General features: G+C 38.1%; 1 protein-coding gene across 1 annotated transcript in view; it reads left to right on the forward strand.

Annotated features, from left to right (window-relative positions):
* Positions 1-2028: 2028 nt before the first annotated feature.
* Positions 2029-26372, forward strand: part of LOC134745686 (sterile alpha motif domain-containing protein 1) — an 88327-nt gene continuing 63983 nt past the window's right edge. Inside the window, exons 1-2 of the mRNA XM_063679802.1 lie at positions 2029-2255; positions 2303-2574. Of these exons, the coding sequence (XP_063535872.1) occupies positions 2029-2255; positions 2303-2574 (499 nt within the window). The remainder of the gene's footprint in view (positions 2256-2302; positions 2575-26372) is intronic.

Consider the following 26372-nt stretch of genomic DNA (forward strand, 5'->3'; position numbering starts at 1 on the left):
TTTTTTTTTTGTTGACGGAGTGGGCGAATGCTGTTACGCACCGTCCCCCCGGCCGCGAGAAGGCCATTGATGGGGGGGGTGTCGGACTCGCCGCTCCTGTCCCCTCTCAACTGGCGAGAGGGGAGGGAGAACCTGGCCCTACCCACTAAACCCACTCCGGCGTTTCGTATCCTCTCTGCCGTTTGTGGGGGCGCCATGGGATCGAGTACACTCTACCATGGCGCTCCCCGGCAGCCCCGGCTTGGCGCCAGGACACCCGCACAATGGGGGGGGATCAGAAACGCTGGATCCCCCCCCCCGACGACGTATGTGGGGCCGTGCAATGCGGGTCTCACTAGGGGTCGAGGCGAACATACGCTCTTCGCCCTCGACCCCGCCGCCTGCGTCGGAGAGGCAGCGCGTCTGGATCTGCTTCGCGCCCCCTCTCCGCCTCCTCCTTCTGCAACATGACTTGTTCGCAGAAGGCCACCGCTTCCCAATTCCTATCGCTGCTCAGCATCGTCTCTATGATGCTGTGCAGCGACAGGTCCACCACCTCTGTTGCCGCCCTGAGGGCAGCTCTTTCCACGGCCCAGCGATTGCACTCTTCCAGAGTGTGCTGGGCCGTATCGTCCACCGCGCCACATTCGTGGCACTGGGGCCGCGGCTCCCTCTTAATTCTAAACAGGTAGTGTCCGAAGCAGCCGTATCCGGACACTACCTGCGTCACCCTATAGGTCAGAGCCCCCCTCCTCCTGTCCACCCACTCATTCATCACCCGGAGGATAGCCCCTATGATTCGGGCTCCATAGTGGCTATCCTCCAAGGCATCCCTCCATCGCGCTCGTAGGCGCTCCGCGGCTGCCTGCGTCATCCTTTCGGCCTCCTCCGCGTCTGGGGGCTCGTCACGCCTCCTGGCCTCCGCCCTCAGCTCGTGCCTCTCCGCCAACACCTCCGCGTCCAGCTCCCACGGCGGCGTGCCGGCAAGGAGGCACGCCGCTGCGTGAGAGGTGGTGCGGTAGGCCCTCACCATCCTCTGGGCCTGCTTAACTTTAACCTGCGATCAATTTTAAAGATTATTTTAAGTTTTGGCAGGTGATTGTGACTTCTGACTCGATCCATATAGTACCACATATAACCTGCTACATTTCCCTCCTAACGTGTGTAGTGTAACTTTAACCTGTATTAAATCACATTTACAAACGGGTCTATCGCGAATTTATTTTGTTATTTTGTTTGTTTTTATTTTGTTTATTTTGTTGTTTGTAAATGTGATTTAATATGTGTTTAAACCGCGAAAGTGTAAATGTTGTAACTTTAACCTGTACCTCAAAACTTCAACTCGCCATAGAGCCATAACTTCTTAATTTTTATTAACGTTCCGTTCCCTTTTGAACTTTAACCTGTCGATGCCACTTTTTTGGAAATCACTCTTAAACAGCAATTTTGCTTCTTGTAAGTCTTTTCTTACCTACACAGTCATTCACAGTCTTAAATGAAAGGTGTCGCATAATAGAACTCTAAATTAGGTTCAAACAAACATCAATGTACCTAGGTATGCATTTAGTAGTTTATGTGTTTGAATGCCCCTGCTAAAATACAAAAATATATTCGTCTAAAAATACCTAAAAAGTAAAACTAAAAAGCTTCATAGAGTCATCAAAATTGTTACCCAAATCTCAAGTAGCACAGAATATTTATCCAGGTGGAACTCGGCTTGGTATGAGAGTTCAACGTAATGTCAAACACCTATCTATATCAGAAATAATTTTACATCTAAATATAAACCGTGCATAAGAATTCACAACACAGAGAGCGCGAGACAGTGAGATAGTGCGCGTCTCTGTTTCCTTGCCAATAGCTACGACATTGTATCTATTGACACGGGCCAGCAGCACGTCGCCGCAAACTATTTTGAGTGGACGGGCAGCGCACGTGTCGCGCGGCGCGACGGCGTCGGCGCAGGGGTCCGCGTTCCGGACCCACACCGGCCCGCTTGACCTCCTCAATGAAAAAAGGAAATGCTTTAATTAGCGCACGATAGTGCAAATGCAGGTGACTGCGGTGCAGTACATATCGCATCACCGCCCGCCCGCAATTTTGCGTAAAATTGGCAGCGTGCGGCGGGCGGGTGGCGGCAGCGGCGCGGAGCGTCGATCCCGAAATAGTGTTCGGGCGCGGTCGTGCGCGATCGGGAGCGGCGCTCCAGTCGCCGTGTGGCCGCGCGCGCGCTCCCGCGTCGCTTCGAGCTGTCCGTACCCGGGTAAGAGAGCCAGGTGCGCCGGTGCACAGCTCGTAGGTGCGCGTATTTCGGTCGCGTGAGGACCCCGGGCCGCGTCGGGCGCGCTGCCCGCGCGCTGGCCGCCGTGCTCTGGTGGTGGTGCGTGGCGCTGCTGCGGCTGGTCGCGCTCTGCGCGCCTCCCCCCAGCCCGTCCGCCGGCGCGCCGCCGCCGCTCGCCGCCCGCGCCGCGGAAGATGCGCCGCCGGCGGCCGCCTGCGCCAGCGCGCCCTCCAACGACACCGGCCACGCGCCGCCTCCGCCGCCCCGACACCCGCCGACAGCGGCGCCCGACCCCGACCCCACACCACACACCGGTCAGTGCACTTTCGTTGCCTATACCGATTCGGTTCCGCACTCGCCGCCGCCCGCACCACTTCGCTACCTACCACTGACAATAACTTCTAATCTGACAGATCACGAACTCAATTTTCAAGTAGCAAGTGAAGCAGATGGATTTCGTATACTTTTTGCGAACGTGGAAATAATAAATTGTGGCATGTATTGCAAATTCTTAAACCAATAATGACCCATAGAATTAAATGCAACGAGCTGTTTTTAAAGTAATAAACAAGTTGACGTGTATTTACTCACACGTCATGTCTGACTCAAGTTATCTGTAAACATAAACTCAAGTATAATGGAGATGCAGTTGAACATTAACTCATTAGTTAGTATACTATTATATATCGCTAGCTGATAATGACGGTACCTATCGAGAGCCAAATGGAGAACTTCTAAAATACCACTGCAGGGCTTCGTCACTTTTTCTTTAATATACCTATATAATATCTATTACAGTTTATAATTTATATATAGTAGTGTGACTACTTAAAAAAACACAATTATATTTAATAAATTTAATAATATTTAATAAAAGAATTTGATTTGTTCCCAAAGTTGTTCTAAAATACCATTGAATAGATAATATCGTCAACACCGGCAACTTTGCGTTTTCAACATAGGTATATGTAGATTTGCCCACCTAGTTACATTTCACGAACCTACGAACCCATCCAGTGACTCGTATTTAACTTCGGTCACGCATCATTGGCCCCGTAGTAGGCCATAAGTCTAGGAACTCCATAGTGACTTTTGGGTAAAGATTATATATGGAAAATTATCAAGTAATAGCTATACCACCTACGACTATATATAGTTTCTAAATTATTTAAGTAGATCATTAATTTTCGGTCCCTCGAAGTGAGCACATCGATCACGCTTAATACCGTTATCAGTGACACGGTCAAGTGAAAGTTTCTTTACGGCACATATTTCGAAATTCTTTAATTGTTATCAATAGCATCATTATGGAAGTTGTAAACAAAGATATGAATTATTATTAGTTGCTATTAATAGCTTGGTATTTATTAAATAATATCAAATAGCTTGGGGTCTACGTGACCTCTTAATGGTACCAAGTTTTTACTGCTACGAGTATTTACGGCAGCTTTTAAAAGTAAGGGGCCACATAGGGACAAAAACTTTATATACGTCGTATTGCCCATAAAGCGTAGTTATGGTATCATTGTATTTTGTTTGCTCTTACGTGCTCTACCGAAGGCTATAAGCCCTCTACGAATTTCGTAGCACCCGCTACGAAATTTAGCTGTTTTTACCAATTTTGAATTATACTTTCTAACGATTTTTGTTCCTTTTCTGGTACTTTTTTTCACTGCACGTTTTCTTCGTCTATTGACAGGGCACGCAATATTCTCCAAATACTTGTGCACCAGCTTCCAGCAGAGGCTGAAAACATTAATGTTAGCAATCTACATAGCCTTAATAGTTTAAGTAGAAATGTATCAACATTTTGGAAGAAAGAGAGTAGAACTAGGGTAACAGTTATTGCTAAATATAATAAGTGGTTAAATAGTGTAGAAGCCGTAGACTTACATATAGGTACTACGACCTCGTCAACAACAAGTGTTTTAGTGTTAGATAATAAAATGTGACATTAATTTCAAATTAGAGCGACCGAAGAAGGACTTCGGTTCGTGCAGTTACCGAACCAAGCGCAGAAGATTAGCTGAAATTTTACAAAAGGATAAATCTGCCATAAACTCTTTAGTTGATATTTCAACCGACGGTATTCGGAGTGAGGTGAACGAGGATGAAATTTTATCTTTATTAATTGAAGCAAAATTAACAAATCATCAATATCAATTTTATTGATACAAAAGTATATTAAAAGTGAAAATAATCCAGTGTTACCGTCAAATGCTAAAATATTGCAAGTAAACTAACGATGCCACTCCGAAGAAGCAAAAGTCACAGTAAATGAAAAATAAGTTTTTGGCAAAATTTCATTTTTGGTACAAGCTTTTATCGCTGACTGTACTTTTCTTTCCACAGGCAACTAATACTTATCGATACAATTCTAAAAACCCCAAACACAATTAGGTTGCGTTGTTTTGTCACAGAGTTCCTATGGCCACCTCCTGTCTCCATCATCAGATCAGCTCGATAGCACCATAATATTGCATTGTCTCCCGACTTACATAAATATGTATGCAAATTTTCAGCTTCATCGGAAACCGGGAAGTGGGTCAAATTTAACTTGCAAGATTTGACCCGTATACAAACATAGTTACGTATTACATACATACTTGCTTACATAGGTACATTGCAAGTTAATAAAAAGCTTGTAATCAGCGGAAGTGGAATTACAAAATACGGCACGCAGGTTTTTTCTGCTGTTTCAGCTAACTGACATTAAAAAAAACTTATTCACAGATGTGGTACCATTGTAGTGTATTAATTCTGGGTAGAGATGGGTAATGAGTAAATACTCAAGAGTAAATACCGAGTAAATACTCAGTATTTACTCAATTTACCCGTATTTACTCGTTTATACCCAATTTGGTGGGTATAAACTATTTAGAGTGCTGACACTGCTGACAGGGTATAGAAATCTGAAATAAAGGTGTATTTTGTACTGGATTTAGTAGTCCAATTAGTAAAAAAATATATTTTAAGAGGGGCGTTCCATACATGTAACTAAGTGTCACAATAAAAAAATCTGAAACCACCAACGTGTGGCACATCATTAAATTGGTCTTTAAAAATAACTTAAATGTTATTATACACTTTTTTCGATAAAATTAATACTTTTGGGAAAAAACCGTTTCCAAAGGCCAAAGTAATGTTCATCCCTCTATAACTTTTGGAACAAAGTTTAATAAAATATGAAAAAATATCGGGAGAATAGAGCCTAGAAAATACTTTGAGAATAAAGTACTTTAAACATGATCGGTCGGGTCATTTTTGAGTTTTCATTAAAAAAACTCTTCATAAAAGGACGTAAGTGCCGCGTAAACACGTACTTTTGCGTGTACGGGGATTCAGGATTCTAAAAGGCGGACCTGTGGATTCTATTCCAGTCCTCAGTCACTTATTTTAATGGGAGAGTGGAACCCAGCGTGGAACGACGCTTTCTAAGCAGCAGTTGACCGCAACTAGATGGGTAGTTAGTAAAAACCCACCAAATATTTACCTAAAATACCCGTATTTGCCGTATACCGTAACTATGTATTTAGTGTGGTTAAAATATGATTTAATTATAGTCGTTAGTTTTCAGGCTGGCCTTTTCGGTTAGCTCTTTGTCTATTGTAAGTAAAACCGCACGTGCTACTACCTGCAAAAAAGAATCGCTAACTTTGACCGCGTATACTACACGGCTATACTATGTACTATCTATAGTCGTTAATTTTCAAGCTGGCCCTTGCAGCTAACTCATTGTCTATTGTAAGTAAAACCGCACGTAATACTCACTCAATAAAAAACGGTTCGGTCAATTTAACCGGTTATTGAATTACAATTTCTATGGAACTTGCAATAAGATTCAAAATGAACTACGGAAAAATTGCGAGGCTGTATGGGGTCCCTCTACGGTTACTGAGTTTCGGCGAGTCGAACGCTACAGAACCAGTCTAAAATGTGTCAATGAGATGCGTAACAAAGGCGCGTTATCCGATATAAAATGTATATATATCGGAGAGCGCACTTACACTGGTTTTTGAGCGTTGACCTAGGGGTCATCCATAAATTACATCACACGAATTTCGTGATTTCACATTTGGCAATCCCGTTCCCCCTCGTGTGAATTCACATATTTGACAATTTTGTTTTCAACGAAATAAGTAAATTAAATGATTTTAATAAAAATATTTTAAATAATAGGAATATAAGAAATTTTATGATACGAAACCGATACGATATATCGTTTCAAAAACTAGCTTATTTAGTTGTATCGCGAATACAAACAATCAAAACAATTTTCGACTACAAGTGAAGTTGAAGTGACGTCACAAAGTTTGTAACTCCTCTCCCCCGTGTCACAACATGTCACATTTTCTAGACTCCCTCCCACCCCCTAAACGTGGGACGTAATTAATAGTTTTCCATTGTAATTGGCACGTCTAACCGGTCAACTAATTAATCTAATTTGGGTAGTTTAAAAAAAAAGAAATAGGTACCTTTTTTTTATTAGCCTACTTTGGTGTCCTACTGCTGGGCAAAGGCCTCCCCTCGTTTTTTTCATTCGACCCTGTCATCGTCATTTTCCCACCATTTCGGGTAGAATGCGTCCAAGTCATCCCGCCATCTCCTTTTCGGTCTGCCTGAACCCCGGCCTGCACCGTCTATGGTGTTCCGTGGGTCCCACTCAGTAACCATTCTGGCCATAGGTACTAAAATTTATAAATCGGCAACAAAAACGGAGCCTTAAATTAATCAATATGAGTTGTATTTTTATGAATTTTAGCCACATTGCCAGGAAAAACAGTGATAACCTGGAAAAGCTGGTAATCACTGGTAACATCGAAGGCGATAAACCGAAACGCAGGAGCCCAATGCGGTGGACAGACCAAATTCGCTCAGCCCTTGACGTAACGCTCCACGGTCCCTACACTCGGCGACAGACAGAAAGAAGTGGCGGCAAATTGTCCAAGATAAGCTAGAAGTTACCTAGAAGTGACCACGACCCTCAGAAATGAGGAACCGATGCAAGGAGGAGAAGACCACATTTTAAAAAGAAAACGACTATATATTTGAGGCTCATATAAATTATTGGCGCTAAAATATTAATACACAGCCAAATTATATTATTATATGCCCAATGAAAGTTCGTGTTTAATATTTTAGATTCCCGAATATTGATAAGCCAATAGAGCATTTGACTGTATTTAGAATTAATTATTTTACACCATGCATTAAATAAAGCACCAGAAGATTAATAGAGAAACGTAGACAGCAGTTATTTTTAGACACCATTTCTATTTTAAAGCCCGTATAAAACTAAAGAGTAGGTAATTTGATTGTGACGTCACATGCTACTCATGCTAGTGTTAGGAGTGTTTCATATGAATTCCATAGTAGCAAAATCGTTTTGACAGTTCGAAAAAAGAAACTGATTTGACTAGTAGTCAAATACCCTATTAGAATTATATGCCAATGACCGAACCTTTTTTCCAGGTAGTAGCACGTGCGGTTTTACTTACAATAGACAAAGAGTTAGCCGTAAGAACAACTATACATACTATGTAACAATCGCTGCGCTATCTGGTAAGAGCTATAATATTGTAAAGTATTTTCGTCGCAGTTTTATTTTAATAAACAACTGGTTAAAAACTGTATAATATGTGAATCAGCTTGCAACATGCACTTATCTAGACCGTAAGTAATTAAGTAACTTTGAAAGTAATTAAGTACCTTCTTATTTAAAACAAAATTGTTAACTATGCTTTATCACGTCTATATCCGCTAAATTCCAAATTACCTCTCACTGATAATCACCTTTTTGCCAAAAACTAAGCGTAATAAGCTTCTTATAACATAAATATCATTAATACACGTTAACACAATTAAATAGAAACCAATTTAGTACTTAAATCTCACCAAAATATTTAAATTTTGTTAATAATCGTTTTTACTCACCAAAATGAGTAAATACGAGTATTTACTGTATACTTTGAGTAAATACCGAGTAAATACTCAGTATTTACTCACCCCTACCCATCTCTAATTCTGGGTATAAAATAAATTATGGGCTAGAGACGGCCCGGCAACTTATCGAATAAAATTGATGGTAAGCACTATATGCCGGCATCTGTTCATAAAGTCCTAATTCATGGAGATAAATTGATTGACCACGTGATGTTATCGATAGAGCTTTCAGAAAAAGTTGCCGAGTCCACAATGAAAAATATTAAGCAGTTTAGGCTTAATAATACTCGGAAGATGTCAATCCCTAAGACGATTACGGATCTCTTAAATCGTCTCCTAGTAAATTCGGACCCTATGATTATGGGCCTTAGGAAACTACCAAAGATAGATATAACTTCGTAATAGATGGATACAGACTAGGGTAAAAACGTGCCTCGAAAATCACGAAAATTTGATTCTCGATCAGATGGCGCCACTAGCTTTGGCCTACTCTCGTATAGAGGGCGTTGACGGTTTCGTTTGTTATTTATAATTTTAACGCATATCAGTGAAAGAACATGGGTCAAAATCATATTAAAATAATTAATGCAAATAAAAAAAACGTTTATCTATATTTAAATACATTTTAACGTATTTTTATAAATCTTCATTTTAGTTTTAAAGTATGTCGATATATGGCAGTGAATTTAAAGTAGTTACAAAATTTACTATGCCAGTACCGCTCTATCTTATTATATCCTCTTTGAAACTACTAAACATGAAAAACAATCGTTGTCACAATGTGTACTTAGTTTACTAGATGTTTAAAATACATTTAAGATTAATAATAGTTAAGTATGGTCTAAGTTAGTTTTTTAAGGTGACGGAGACGTGACGTGAAATATTTTGCGTTGCATAATTTGTACGATATTAGCATCTCTGTAAATATATAAATTTTAATTCTAAAATTCGATTTTTTACATTATATTATATTATGATATATGATTGGTTTTATTATATTGTTGAAGAATACGTTGTAATATATTTTTTATTGTATTTTTATAGGGCTTTAAAATTGTATGTATTTCGCTTTTTTTTGGCATCGGTTTGATTTATTTTAATGGTAAAATACACCTACAGCTAAACCTTACAGCTAAATTAAAGGTGTAACGTGTCGTGTATCATTTAGGACGGGCAGCTTTACCTTTCAAAAGATATAGTATACACTACCTCTCAAAAGTATTTAGGCACCCGCAATTTACACCATATAATTATATGTATACAAAAATTATTTTCAAAATCATACTGTCCTATCGCAGGCAAATGACTCTCTTACATGTTGGATTGAATTTTTATTTAGGTAAATATATTGAGCCTCAAATTGTTGCCAAAGACATCCTTTAAAATTTCAAGTTTATGCAACTATTTAAAAAACCCTTATATACTAGTTCATACAAAATAAAACTATTTTGTACTGGAAAACGATTAATGGATTTTTTACGCTTACCATTTGGTAAATGGGCAATGTACACGAATATTCTGCACATCGTTTTGAAGCTCGATATGTCTGTTAAATTAAAAAAGTAAACTCCACAAAAAACTGTTACCCGACTGCGACAGCGGTATAATTCTGAAAGTCGATTTTGTATACAATTGTATGGAAAAAATTACGAGTGCCTATTAAAATAGTACATTTCGATGCTAGTGCGGAAGGTATGTCATTACTTCACGAGTACCGAGATATCTTGCCAAGACTCGGGACGAGTGAAGAATGACATTTCCGCACGCGTATCGAACGACTTTTTTAATACAGTTGCGAAAAAATAAGAAAAGCAACAAGTAAGGAATGGAATTCGAAACTTTTATATTATTAATTCTGTGACATCATTGACATTGACATTATGAAGAAGTGTTTTTCTAGCTTTTATTCGACTAGAATAGATTTTGTTATTATTATTGAACCCACTTCAATGATTTTTTTTTTGAATGCATGTTTTATAAGACAGAAACAATTGTAAATATTAAAACATTGTACTATTATTACCTAAATATCGTTATTTATGATTATTTGTGTATCATATATTTATAAAAACATTATCGAATGTTGCCTTTGGAAACTAAAAACATTCTTGCAGTAAGAAAATACGCCTCTTCTTTGACAGGCGTTCCGTTCCATTCAGACAACTTATTAAGAACGGTTTTTCAACATTAAAAAATAAACGTGTTTATAGTATTATAATGATGAAGAGGTAAGTAATAAAATATGAAATATGCATATTTTTCGTATTCTTACATTAACAGTAGGTTTTTATGTTGATTACGACGTTAAAGGAAACTAATATTAACACTCATGAATGAACTCATGAAAGTAGTCATGAATTGGAACAAGTAAACATTTAAAATAAATTGGAAAAGAAAAAAAACACTAGTTCGCGAAAACCAACTTTCCGCACGCTAAACAGCCACGAAAAGTAGCACTTTTTGAGCAACTGTATTAAAAAGTTTTGAGCGGTAGTGTATGTCATTATATACTACCTAGTTAAATGTATTACAATACCAATAATATATTTAGTGTATTTAAACATATATAGGTGCGATTCATTTGTGTCTATGTATACTTATTATACGTTTAGCCCTAGGTCGTAGGTAACTATTTGTATTTATCCGTACCAATTTAAACTAGATACAGTTCCGCCAGAAACCCAAAAAGCATGTTTAAACTTATAGTCTGTATCTTTAGGTAGTTAAATAAATGTAAACAATGTGTTTTTACATTTTCGGGTCCTCGAAACATTTATCAGTTAACCAGCCAAACCCTCAAATGGCTAAATATACTATCTCGTTTTAGGTTCTTTATGGGGGCGAAGTAATAGCATATATTACAAAACTAAATTACTATTGATTAATCATTTCATCCCGATATATTCCTATTAACAAAATACCACGATTATAGCTGAGTAAGTAATAATATCGTAGTAAAACTTCTGTAAGTTTTGACACATCTTGTTAAATTAATTGACTTGAAGAATTTTCTTGCCAAATAAAATACCTTATTGTCGTTTGTTTACATTATTTAAAACACCTAAAGATACAGACTATTTATAAACGTAGTTCTACATTAACTACAATAGTAGTGTGATTACATTTTTGATGTTATCAAGTGCGTTTGTATTTAACTACAATCACGAACGTATTTCCTTATTATATATATCCGAGCCGAACCTTGTCTAGTAATCGTTGACATACGGTTCGATTCGAACTTTAAGATACATCAAATATTAGGTCTAGAAACGATATTGGATTAGTAGTAGTAGTAATCACTTTATTGTACAAAACACAGGTTTACAAAAATAAATTACAGATTAGATGTGTCAGGGTCAAAAGTAACGATTTTGTTTAAAGAAACGTCACTTTTGACACTGACATATCTAATCCATATCGTTTCTAGATATTATATTTGACGTATCTTAGTCCAATTCGGGCCGATAGACGCTGATTACATTAGGATAAATGACGAGTTAGGTACATCTAAACTGTAGATACCTGAGCAGAACAAAGCGTTACCGCTTTACACATAATGTATAGCAATCCAGCTACCCGTGTAGCTGTAGACAGGGAGGGCCCGGCGCGGCGCCGGCGGGGCGGGCGGCGCGGATGTGGGTTATCAGAGCGAAGGTTCCGTCCCTTCCCCGCCGAAGACACCCGCCACCACTATCGCTTTCCCTCCACGGCACCCGCTCAGCACTCTCCGCACACCACACACCGTTCAAACCCTACAAACCTTCACTATTTCAACACCACCTGAGTAGGCATTCATGCACTAGACAAAATATTGCGTCATTACTCTTGGAATTTAAACCGTGCACCGTATATCAAACAGACAGGTCACAGTGGCAGTTGAACCGACGATAAGCGAATAGAAATTACTTACATAATTATTTATATTTATAATGAACGCCTCACGATCAAATGTTAATTAGGGCAGCTCATAACGATGACAGCACAGATCTTCGTTGCAAGTGTGGCAACGGAGATAAAATTATCTGTTTGTAGTTCCTACAAGATATTCAAGTAGGCAAGTAATTAATTATAATGATATAATTGACGCAGTATCACTAATTGTAACAAAAAAATACACAGCAAAAACTGACAACACGCACCGTCTAGACGGGAGATTGAATAAATGTCATTCATTTAAATATTTCATCGTGTTGGCACGGCGCGAGATAAATAAATGTGGGTAGATAAGAATATGGTTATCCTCGATACAATTTCGTATGTTTAGAATAAGTAAAAAATAATATTGTCTTCGGTTACCGCGATAGTTACTCATGAAATAAAACTATGAAAACGGATTATATCGCGTATATTGAATTTATAATACATCCCGACGTTTCGAAACCTTTACAGCGTTCGTGGTCAACGGGTGACTGAGGAAAAATTACAAAGTGCAAAAATACCCACATACTAAAAATAATGAACAATCATAGACTATAAACTTTAAGGCTGGTTGTACATGCAAAATCGGCAAAGTAAGAAATAAGCTATAATCGGTAAGTAAAAAATAGTTATTTTCAACACCACTGAACCACTATTAGGCTCATAATCCTAGGATTTTTCTGGTGAATGAATACTATAAGTTTCATTCCGGCAGCAAGTAAGCTTCACAAAAACCTGATCGATCTTAGCAAATGGGCATTTGCATATTAAAATTTTCCTATACATGGAAAGTAGACAGTTACAGGAAATTGGGCGGGGGTTAGTTACGCAATTCAAAAGACGCCTAACGGCCCTGAGCCGGTCATCGAACTGCCGTGCCAGACTCCCGTGCTGCTCCAGTCGCTAGACTGGGTCCATGTGTCTACTATCTATGCCTATTCATTGACTTAACATATAATTGCATATACTAGACGATGCTGGCCTTGCCACAGCCAGTACTTATGTCAAAAGAGATACTTTTAGGTTTCAACAAAAAATATACTTATAGAAGTAATCTGGTAATTAATTGGATGCAAGGCTTTTTGTTATTGATTGTACGCGGCTTGGCGAGTTCACCGTATTTACCTACCTTACTATTTAAATCCTGGCCAGTAATATATGATCACGCGCCATGTTGCGAAATTTCACTGAAACTAATTTTTTCATATTGAACTGAACTGTCACCCTATACATGAGAATAACAGCACCCTCTTGACAATGATCATATATTAATGGTCAAGCTTTATATAGTTTATCTACACACATATCATAAACCCTCTGCCTTGCCTTTAAAATCCGTAAATAATGGCCAATATTAAGATAAACTGTTTTGTTACAGCAAATTTTTTATCTGTGAAAATGTTATTATTGCTAAATAATAACATCGATTTCGATAATATTATTTCATTCAAATTTCGAGCATCTGAAAAACAAAGAAATTTGATTTGACTTCTATTCTAATATCAGTCGAGATAACGTTTTATTCGAAATGAAATGTCAATTGCATACAATTTTGACAAATCTCGCTTGTTAGTTGGTATCGAACATTAGACGCGCCACAGAGCGACAAGTTTGTAAGTAAAAATAGTTATTTGTTATACAAGGGTGCAAAGTTGTATTTTACCCGCGAGTGTTTCAACACACGAGAAGTAAAATACATTTGCACCCGTGTGTAACACAAAACTTTTCACCTCACTATAGCGAGGAAAGTGCAACATCCACAGGAGTTAGATCATCTTCATCACTGGAATCACTAATTTTTTTACGATATTATAACAGAAAACTCTGAAGTTGTGTATTTTTACGCGTCGGTGTGAAAAGTTTTTAAGTAAAAAATTTGTTGACAATGTTGACATTTCTGACGTATGAAATGTCAACGATGCGTTTTCAAATTGCATCGACTCAACTTGTGCGTTCAGAATTATATTTAACATCATTATAAAAAAAACAACGTTTCTTATGGAATTTTAAGGTGTATGACTTAAAATCATTAAATAAAGCTAAATTTGGTATTTTTTATTAGATTCTCAAACCATTTGTTCAATGATAATTAATATCGAACGAACCATTATCATGAGCGTTTAACGTTTTGTTATCTGTCAAGCTACTTAAACACGCTCCATCCAAGGTCAAATTACTTTCCCCACTAGTGGATAAAACCCGTTTTTCCCCGCTTGTTTTGAAGGATAAAAGACAACTTTCCGAGCTAGTGCGGGGAAAAATAATTTGTTTTGTTGTATAAGTTGTTTTTAAAGTAACTCTAGCAAAAGTTTCGCGTAAAATGTGCGATAAAGATATTTTGGAGACGCCACCCCATATCCGCGAATTCCGCCAGAGAGCAACTATGCCCCAATGTCGGCTGTAATATGAGGTTAGTGAATATATCATAGAAAGTTTATAATATGTGTGTAGATAAAGCAGTGTATGTAACTGTACATAATTAGGCTTTAAAACACTTGTGTGATTCTATTATGAAACTCACTTCGTTCGTTTCATAAACCCACACTCGGGTTTTAGTGCCTTTCATTATGTAGCAGTCACAAAACTACTATTCCTTACTGGTCCACTACTGGTCAATATCAAATGTTCAACTTTACAGACTTACTTATGTAGGGTACATTGGTATTATCTCAATGCACCATAATGTTAGTGACGTTAGTCGGTTGTTCTGTTATGATATGATTCCATAGCGGATACGAACGCAAGCTCAATCAGTTCTTTATGATGTACGGCTGATGGCAGACTTTCAAGGATAACCGTACGGTCATTAGATCTGGTTTGTCGCTAGAAATTCTGTTTGCTTGTAGCAAAGAAGTTGTTTTATTTTTATCTTACATACATATTACATACCTATTATATATCTTTACTCATCACGGAACAATGGTATTCCGGACATTTTGGAGGCGTGCGCGGAGCCGAAGTCAACACGTAGAGTCCATTTTGACACTGAGATGTTATGGGTACACCGAGCGGATACTGCCCTTGCCCATGTGACATGGGACACACGCAGAGGCAGCACCCGCTAGGGTGTAAAGACAATTGAGAGTTGATGGAATCTAAAATGATGATTATTGGGTGAAAGCGATTTTTATTCTTATTAGTCTCAAACAACAACCAGTGATTATCAAAGCGTTTCGTCCTCTTTATTGCCGAGATCGCATATTAATTATTTCCTAGACAACATTTTGGGTAGGTAAAGACCGTATTGTTAATTATGGGTACAACTTAGCCGTTTTTTGGTACAATATTTTTATTTAAAAACTACACGTGATTAATTATTGCTTTTAGTCTTGGGAGCTCAATGTAAAAAATAACGACTGACAAAATTTACCTAATCCACCCGAGTAAGCGAGTAACAATAACCATTGTGGACAAATACTACAAGAAAATTTACGGTTTACGAACAAGACGATATTACAAAAAAAAATCGTACATCTGGGCATAGTGTAAGCATTACTTTTAGTTTTTAAAATAGTTTTGGATCTGTGCATGGTGGCCTTTTAGAGAATATGGCATGTATATCCATATTAATATTATAAATGCGAAAGTCTGTCTGTCTGTCTGTCTGTGTGTTACCTCTTCACGCTTAACACGCTGAACCGATTTAGATGAAATTTGGCATAGAGATAGTTTGAGTCCCGGAGAAGGACATAGGATAGTTTTTATCCCGAAAATCATCCCTTAAGAAAGTGAAAAGCGGGATGGAATTGAGATAATTATGAAGTGCCTGCTAATTTGTGTGCATAATATTCTCAAATTGAATGATTGCCATGAGAATTTTTCCAGGCGCGATAATTACTTTAACTGATGTTACTAAGTCCGCGCAGACGAAGTCGCGGGCAAAAGCTAGTATTATATAGTTACGACAACTCCGACTTTGGTATCCAATATAACTATGATGGAGCGTTTCTATCGACCTGCTCTTGCCGTTAGGCTTTGGTTTTTGGTAGATGCTTTTAGCTGTCTCCCTCATTCCGCTTGCATCAAAAATTGACAGGAATCCAAAATGTTGCGTATAACGTTGTTTTTATGTAGAAATAAACCATCACATAGGTATATTATAACGCATTTATATAAGACCACCGGTTGTCAACCATAGTTTAATTTGTATGCCTAATTTGTATATCATGTTTTTTTTGATATTGGTGAGCAATGAAGAATATTTGTATTGTATTGTATATTATAATAAGAAAGAAGGGGCCTTGATGGGGTGGAGATAGTTACGCATGAACAATAAATGGACTTTGTAAAGGATTTTGTAAAGGTCGCCGTTGTCGGACACGACATGGAGGACTATATAAATGGACCATCAGAGCATTGACTCGCGAGAACAACTTTATCCATAACAACATACACCAGTAATGGCCCCTACTAAATTATTAATGATTAGGATCTAATAGTCGAATTTACAGTACCCTACGCCTAAATTCAGAGTAAGCCTTTACAGGGCGAGGGTTAGTTACGCAAGATGCCCGGGAGCATCGACCCGCGAGGGCAAGAGGTGCCGCAGACTCCCGTGTCGCTTCTGATAGGCTGACCGTCGGCGACCGTGACAGGCTGACGGCTCCATGAGTCGACCTTGTCTATTCATACACCCTTAATTTTCGGCTCATCAAGTTCGATGAATCGGTTTTATTAAAAGCTGTTTTTTCATGCTGTGTGTATTTCATGCAAAATAAAGTTATTTGTATTTGCGTTCTAGTTAGGTACTGTGGCTCCATATACAGGATGGCTAAAAAATAAGTGCATTCCCGTTGCCAGGGAGGTTTTGGGATTATACTGAGCAATTTTTACTATGGGACCAACCACGAAATCGCGAAAAAATATTTGGCGGTTTCATACATTTTGGCTGGTCCATTTTCTATGGAAGGGTAAATTTTTCGCGAATCTCCCTGGCAACGGGAATGGACTTATTTTTAAGCCACCGTGAATATAAAATGTAACTACGGGTGGTAACTAATTAGACGCAGCTGCACTCGCTCATACTCTTTATATATTTTCTGAGAATGGTTACTGTCCATATAATAAAAATTAGGTTCGACCCAGAAATTGATATAATGTAAACAACATACGGGGAACTACATTAGTATGTATTTTCAATAATGTTAATATCCAGGGCGGAAAATGGGGGATACATTTGTATGGGAAACCGGTTTTTCGGTGGTCGTCCCCTTTCGTCTTTAATCACCCTTAATTATTAAATGAAATTAACTTTTCTAAACATTTGAAAGGGAAACACTTTTCTCTGTGTATTTAATTTTATTCGAAACAATGCTTTTAGTTTAAAGGCTGTCTCGAATGTTATTTCTGTAAACAAACTTATTTTAGCTTCAAGCTCCCAATTAGTCTTCCATTTCATTAAAGCAATCACGGGGGTAGAGGTGTATCACACCCATAGACATATATATGTCGCAGTACGATAGATAAAGCTGTTATATAGTTATAACCCTATATAATTATATGTCGTAACATAGTTATACGAAAGCGATTCATTACTATCTTACTAAGAATATAACTATTATAATACTTTTCTAGTTTAGTAATATAGTTATATTACTGGATTATGTATCAGTATTATAATTGTAGCAGTGTAGTGCGGGGGTGCGGCGAAGTTGATTTTGTAATTAAAATAAAAACGAATATACTTACTGTTTTCTTTGATTCCCTAGCAGATTTATAACCATTTAACCACCATTCAAATACCGTATTATAATCATATTCCTAGTAAGATATATCTATCTTACTAGGGATATGATTATACTACGTATTATACGGCATATAACTATATCCCTAGGGATATAACTTTACCTCCGCCGCACCGCCGCACTCCTAGCTACAATTATTTCACTAAACTTAATCCAGTAATATACACTAAACTAAAGACGTATTATAATTATATTCCTAGTAAGATATTAATAAATCGCTATCGTATAACTATGTTACGACATATAATTATATCCCTAGGGTTATAACTATATAACGGCTTTATCTATCGTACTGCGACATATATATATATATATATATATATATATATATATATATATATGGGGCCGATACGTTGGAGTCAAAATCGCATTTAGTTACACCAGCGCGCTCAGTTGTGTGGCGAATTGCGTAGTGGAAAGGCGTCGGTGTTCGGTCGGAATTGTATGCATACGCGTATACTTTGTTTACACCAATGGTGACGCCTTTCCACTGCTCAATTCGCCACACGACTGAGCGCGCTGGTGTAACTAAATGCGATTTTGACTCCAATTTATCGGCCCCATTCGTAGTGCTCGTATAAGGCCGGTCTTTACGAAGTAATATATATGTCTATGATCATACCTAATCTAAATAAAATTCTCGAATTATCACTTATGGCAGTGATAAAGAAGTTACACACTTTAATAATAAATAAAATAAGCCCTCACACCGGTGTTGCCCTTGAGCCATCCTAGACGTCACTTTTTTTAGGGGCCATTTTGTCGGCAAGTCACCGCCTGCCGGAAATGAAATGGGTTGGCAACTGTCAAAGGTTTGCATAGATGGCGCCATCATAGCTTACCCCTTTTTTATGAGATTTGGCTTAAAGGGCTGGCATCCAGGGCATAAAGTTCCATTAAAAAAACAAAAACTTGACACAACTCTAGGGATTGACAGGGCAAGCTATGCTTGCGCCATCTGCTAAATACTTCGACCGGACAACCCCATTGCATACCGTTTTTTAGGCAGGCGTCCGGTTTGTTATCTATACATATAATAAAGCGGAAGAGGGTCGAAAGTCTGTACATGGAAGATATTCGAAAAAAAATTGCCTGGGGATACTTAGAATCGATAACAGAACACATTCCAACAGTTTTTAGAATTTTTGTCTGTTTATCTGTTTGTCTGTTTATCTGTTTATCTGTTTATCTGTTTGTCTGTTTATTTGACCGCGCTACAAATGAAAACGGCTGAACGGATTTTGATGCAAACTTTACTAATCTGTCGAAAAAATCCACGGCCAGGTTTTAGGCTATAAAAATTTGAGAAATTTTACCCCTAAGGGGGTTAAAAAGGGGATGAAAGTTTGTATGGGGTTCAAGATTTATTTTAAGCTAGCAATTTGAAACTTCGTAAGAAGATATATTATTGAAATACAAGAAAACTAATTTCAGCGTTTTTGAAAATTCATCCCCTAAGGAGGTGAAATAGAGGTTGAAAGTTTGTATGGAGATCAATTTTTTTTTGAGTGCGTTACTTGAAACTTTGTATAATGAGCATATTATTATAATACAGGAAAAGTGATTTTAGCGTTTTCAAGAATTCGTCCCCTAACAGGGTTAAAAGGGGGTTGAAAGTTTGAATCCATTACAAATGCTTTGAAACTTCTTAGAAAGGTATGATAGACGATTACAAAAAAACTAATTTTGACGTTTTTGGAAATTTAACCCCTCAGGGGGTTGAAAAGGGGTCTTGGGGTGCAAATTTTATTTTAAGCTAGGAACTTAAAACTTTGCAAAACGTTATTATATTAAAAAGCAAGAAAATTACTTTCAGCGTTTTTAAAAATTCATCCCCCATGGTGGTGAAAAAGCGGTTAAAAACTTTATCTTGATAACTATATCATTTGAGCTACTAGGCCAAGTTAGGTATCGATTTTGTATAAATCGGGTATGCCGAATTCATTTATGATATCAAAATGATACCATTCCCGAGTGAAAACACAAAAAATATGAAAAAACTTTTTTTAATTTCTCTTTACGCTTAAACCGCTAAACCGATTTAGATAAAATTTGGTATAGAGATAGTTTGAGTCCCGTGGAAGAACATAGGGTAGTTTTTAACCAAAAAAATGGAGACTGCGTTTGCATGGAGAAGCGGCCGTGCCCTTTCCTCTTAATAATGGTCACGAAGGTGGGTACTTTAAAAAAATCATTTTTCAGTAAATGTCAAACGATTTGGGACTTAAACGCGTTACCATGCCTTGCCGAAAAAAATCGAATCTTTCGCAAAAGTCTCGCAATGCATTGCGGCCACAAGGGGCACGGTCTCAGGAGACTGAGAAAAACCACGGTGAGAGACTCAGTGGCGCTCTAGCCAGGCAGGTCGCTTCGCTTTCGGCTGAAACGGCAAGCCAGCGCGAGTTCGATTGTGATCCCAAATATATCGTACGTAATACATATGTAGGCGCAGATCCTGACGGAGTGTGGCGCCGGAGAAGCCGTGTTCATCCCGCGTATCCTTCTCATTCCGAGCAACTTCCCGTTCCGCTTCAAGCGCCTACAGGTCCCCGTGAGCGTCTGCTTCGCTATGACCATCAACAAGTCGTAGGGGCAGATGCATTTCAAACTCCGAAAAAAAAAAGGGGCAGACGCTTTGACTGATTTGACTGGAGGACCGATTTGGATGACATGATTTTGATGGGAACACCCAAATATTCCGAAATATGTTTTTCCGATTTTTATAACCACGACTTTCATAATCCCGATTATTTATAAGTCCGAAATATCAAAATTACGATTTTTAAAAACACGATGGAATAAAATCACGAATGTGCTATTTCCGAAAACTTAAAATCCGATTGTCACTTGATAGAAAGCTTAAAGTTCCGATTTTACACTTTTCCGAAAATATTTTTTTTTCCGAATTCCTAAATTCTGAAAAATCATTGTCCGATCGGAAATAAAATAATTCGGTATTCAGAAATTCGGTTTTTTACAAGATCGGAAAAATGAAATCCGTGATATTCAAATGAAGACTCACGTTTTAGTAATTATTACGGGTACCTGTCGTGCCGCATCATGTTAAATTCGGCATAAAATATGTTTGGCATAAAAATTCGGCATAAATAAATTAGACAGAACTGCGAACCTGCGAACCCGAACTGTTGCTAGAAGTGGGTTAGGTTAGGTTAGAACTGCGACCCCCAAGAAAACGAACTGTTGCCAGAAAAGTGGAAATTTAAAAATTGGGATATTTAAAATAGGAATCACGTTAATTCGGAATAAGGGCAATTCCGAATTCGTGATTTTGAAAATCGTAAATGTTAAATTCGGTGTTTGCCACCATCGGAATTGTTATAGTCGGAATTATGTAGTTCGGAATTTACAATATTCGGCTTTTTGGGTTTTCGGAAATATAAATCTTCGTGATTTTCATCATTCGTAATTATGACAGTCGGAATTTTGATGGGTCGAGCATTTAAAAATCGGAATGATAAAATTCGACATTCTAAAATTCGAAATAAAAAATTTCGGAATTATGTAGTGTACCCGATTTGCATAGGTACAGTCAAGGACGTTAAACAAAAATGGTACTGTATCGTTCGAAATACACCTATACTACTCTATGCCATTTAAATCACGACAAAAATTTGAATAAGGGCAAAAAAAATATTCATTTTGTAGTGTAATTTTATTTAGTGGTAGCAAAGAGGATATAATATTATAGAACGGTACTGTCATAGTAAATTTTGTAACCACAGTAAATTCACTGCCATCTATCGACACACTTTAAAACTAAAAATGAAGATTTATTAAAATACGATAAAATGTATTTAAATATGGATAAATGATCTTTTTTATTTGCATTAATATTTTTTTTATTTTGACCCATGTTTCACTGATATGCGTTAAAATTGTTAGGTAATAACAAACGAAACCGTCAACGCCCTCTATACGAGAGTAGGCAAAAGGTAGTAGCGACATCTGATCGAGAATCAAATTTTCGTGATTTTCGAGGCACGTTTTTTCCTTAGACTGTATCCATCTATTACGGAGTTATATCTATCTTTGGTGGTAGGTACCTAATTGTAAAATATTTTATCTGGACTACAGTCCTCTAGCGTATCCATCTGTCAACTTTACTTTAAGTTCTGTCTCCAGGGGACAGGGAGATAAATTAGGGGTGAATTAGCCGCTTACTGAAACAGACCGAATTCCACGCAGGCGAAGCCGCGGGCACAGCTAGTCCTATAATAGCTCAATGTTTAGTCCATCGGTTTCATTTTCAACCTATAAGCCTAGTTCATTTTAGATTCCGTCAACTCTCAATCCGGTCATCACATCCACATCGAGCTTCGGCTTCGGCTCCGCGCATGCCTTCCAAATGTCCGGAACACCATTGTTCTGTGATGGGTAAAGACACACAAATAAAATAAATAATAAATATTATACATGTTTTAAATTAAAGGACAAATTGAAAAATTTACACCTCCGGCAGGGCTCGAACCTGCCACCATTGGAACACCGGTCCAATCGCTTCTGCCAACGGAGCCACGGAGGCCTACCAGATGTGTGCGATTTTTTCCATCCCTTCCCTCAACGCCTTAAAGCTTTTTCCAATTTTCCTTGAATTTAAAAAATTGGAGTAACGCAGACGTTTCTGCTTCATAAAAAAGGATTATACATAATGTTATATAACATTTATTATTTATTTTATCATATCATAATCTTGTACACCATTTAACACTAGTTGTTGATACTTGGGCACGTCCGAAACTTATCTATAATATTCAAATGAACTTCCCGAATCCCAAGGTCTTTAAAATTTTTATATCTAATACTTGTCGGGCCGTCATTAAAACAAGTAAATTTACTTAAAACTCCTTATTGATTTTCATTTCCCCCTTGATTGCAGGTTAGAACATAAAACTGGGTACCTAATTTTATGTGAAAGCTATAAAACTAAAATAAAGTTTATTTCCTCACGAAGTACTTCATCATCATCATAATTTAAGAGCATGGCTCTTGTCGGTGGAGTATGCGCCAGTTTTCTCGATCCTCGGCCAGGCTCTTTAGGTCCCTGTAAGACACGACATTTGCTTTCGCTTTCAGTTGTTGTGTGTAGCTTGCTCGTGGTTTTCCGCGGCCTCTTCTTGCTTCTATCTTGCCTTCTAATATAGTGTTAAAGAAAGTACTTGGTGGTTCAATAACAAAACATTTACATTGCTTTATTCAGTATGTACACTGAAATATTCGAAGGCGATTCTGGATCCTATGTAATTCCGTAGAATTTTAGAACCACGAAAAGTAGTAGGTACATATGTACTTGTAGATCACCGTTAACGACCGAAGTAAACACTGAGTTCGTTCGTTCGGTACTAATATAATATTTAGTATGTTACGAATCGTTCGAAAATATACCCAGTTTCGATCCTGTATTCGTTAGGATAAATAGCGAATATTTGTATTAAAAATTAACTTCACAGTTTAATTATGTACATTTATTTACATACAAGATATATACAGTGGTACTACGTAAACGAAATTAATAACTAGCTTAAATCTAAAATAGGCCCTTGAGGCATTGTACCAAGGATGCTGGCGGCATTTCCCCGCTGTATCGCAATGCTGATACGTTGTGCGAGAAAGCCGCCAGCTCTTCGGTCACCAGTTACGTCAACCAGACGCTTCGCGATTTCTGCAAACAACTTATGCGCGCTGGGACCCCATGGACCTAGAGTTTCAACTCCAAATGGAACGAAATGATACTCTCTACCGAGGCTCTTATATTTATTACGTTTTAAAATTTCGGCGCTTTCCGCCGCTCCGCCCGCTTTTACATTAGTCCGTTGGAGGTGGGACGGTGCCAGTGTGTCTACGCAGGTAGCATCCCACACCAACATCCGTCCCAAGCTCCAAGGAACCAAGGACATCCCATCGGGCCTCTTGCCATCATCTCTGATAATGCCAGTCGGCTCAAGAAGAGCGGGTACATTGATGGTGGCAAGAGACCGACGGATTATGTCATTAAGCGACGCATGTCTTGAAAAACGGCCGGCACTTTTTTGACAAGATAATCCATGGTGTCCCAGTCGGTCCACGTCCGTGCCACAAGAGCATATGTGTGGCGTACACACCGAAACCCCGAGTCGCAAACCAGTCGCCAGTCTAAGGGAGGCCGGATCCAAGAAAGTACCAGTATTAGGCGAAGGATGGGCATGTAGCCAGTAACCCGCTTCCCGGGCTCCGACCGCCAAAAGCCTCGCGCGGTCTGGACCTGTACAGTTGTTTAGGAGAATATTGTAAGTTAAATCACAGTAAACATTATCCCAACTCCTTTGTGAATTTGGGTTGTCTGGAAATTGTTTTCCCGGGCAAGCAATTTTAAAAGCATTTTTGGCGTCCTCAAAGCCCGCAATCTCACAGTTTGTGGGCAAAGCCCTTAAAATATTTCCTATGAGACCAGACGTGCTATGAGTGGACGCCAAAAAGGCTGGGGAAGCCACACTGGAAATTTTGCGAATTCCTAAACCTCCAAACCGAATAGGGAGGGACGCTTGAGACCAGGAAGGCTCACTTAGCTGAATGTTTAGAATAGTCTCTAAACTAATTTTGATCAAATCATCTAAAGGCGACAATAAATTTTGATGTTTCCAAAAAGGACAGCAGCGGAGCACATATGTAAATTTAGGGACAAAAAGACAAAATTTAAGAATCACAAGAGCATAATGAGGGCTAATTTCGAGTAAGCGATTCGTGTGACTTTTGAATTTAGTTATAGAGTTAGAAATATAACCGGGAAAAGATTCTTCGAATATAGGAGATCCCAGGAGGCAAAGAGAATACTTGTCTACTGATTTGATATCAGGAGCCAGATCGTCAAATTTGGGTTGTAAGTCTGCCAAAGAACAAGAAGGTTTTTGAATAAAGAGTTCACATTTGCTGAAATTCAGTTCTAAACCAATATTTTCGAAACTACTCTTAATAAAAGACAAATCAGAGAGCACAGTATTCACGTCGCCTCCTAGAGTTCCGTCATCTAAATACCAGACATTGAATTTTGATTTTAAATTTTTAATAATTGGATTTATAGCCAAACTAAAAATTGCTGGCCCGAGAGGGTCACCCTGCTGACAGCCAACCTCAGAAGATAATTCATGTGACTTGTACATTAATTTAGATGAGTTTGAATAGCAAAAGAAAAGGTAATTGTATAGCTCTGGAATTTTGTCCTTTACTTCTGTCAGCAAAGTGTCCCTACTAACCGAATTAAAAGCATTTTTAACGTCAATTTTGACTACAATTTCGCAATCATTGAGTGAAAGGTAGGTCCTTAGGGCATGGACGGCTGCCTCGCACCCACCTTTCGTGCCGAAACCTAGCTGTATTGGTTCAAAAAGGGACTGCAATTTTATATTATATAATTTATTTTAACGTCTCAATATGTTCACATAATTAATTTAATTCATATTGCATGTTTTTTAACTAAAACATTCAATGATATTATAATTTAAGTCTCAATGTTCTGATTTTAATATGGCAATTTTGTATTCAAGACTTTGACAGTTAGGGCTTTCAAAAACTCACCATTCATTCTCTCGATTCCTAACGACAATTTCACTTTGCCACTTTTGTACTTCTTCGTAGTTTAGAAAGTAAACCAGCATTTAAAACTACAGTCCACTCTTATTTCACCACCTAAACAACACCTGAGACCAGCGAAGATTTTACAAGTACTTCGTAATAAGAATCCCACTATCCTACAAAATCGACGTTAGAAATCTTATGGCTATGCAGCTTTAATTGTTGTCATGATTACAAAACATTTTATTCCGACTCTTGGGGACGTCAAGTTTACACCCAATGGGTGATGGATGTGTTATAATGAATCCCTGCTAGTATATAAATGCGAAATCTGTCTGTTACACCGCAACGCTTAAACCGCTGAACCGACATATATACTAAACATATAAAGATGAAATTTGGTATGAAGATAGTTTGAGGTCCTAGGAAGGATAAAGGATAATTTTATCAATAATCAATTAATCATCATCATCCCACGCAGACTAAGTCGCGGCCAGCCGCTAGTAAGATAATAAATAATGGGAAGTAATTAAATGATCAGCTGTTTTTTAAACTGATCTGAAAAAAATTGCCATTAAATTATTTGAACAGCATGCAAAAATTTGGCTGGCAATAAATAAAAATCGAGCTACAACTCTTGTTCAGCAAATAATTCACAAACGGTCAACATTATAATTTATTATTTGGTCAGCAAGATTTAAAAATTGTTTGGTAGAAAAAACGTGTCTCTAAGCAGTTTAATTGAGACGTATGCATATTAAAGGAATGGTAATCTGATATAATAAGGTGGGTTACGTTTGATTTGAAAAATCGGCAAAGTCGCAGGCGGAGCGAAATCAGTCCACGTGACACGAGCAGCCAATCGTGTGCGTACATTTCATTCGATGATTAGGCACTTGTTTGACACCATCTGCTACTACCAAACCCGGTTAGGTTAAAAT

Source organism: Cydia strobilella, chromosome 11 (genome assembly GCF_947568885.1).
Source record: "Cydia strobilella chromosome 11, ilCydStro3.1, whole genome shotgun sequence".
Classification (NCBI taxonomy): Eukaryota; Metazoa; Arthropoda; class Insecta; order Lepidoptera; family Tortricidae; genus Cydia; species Cydia strobilella.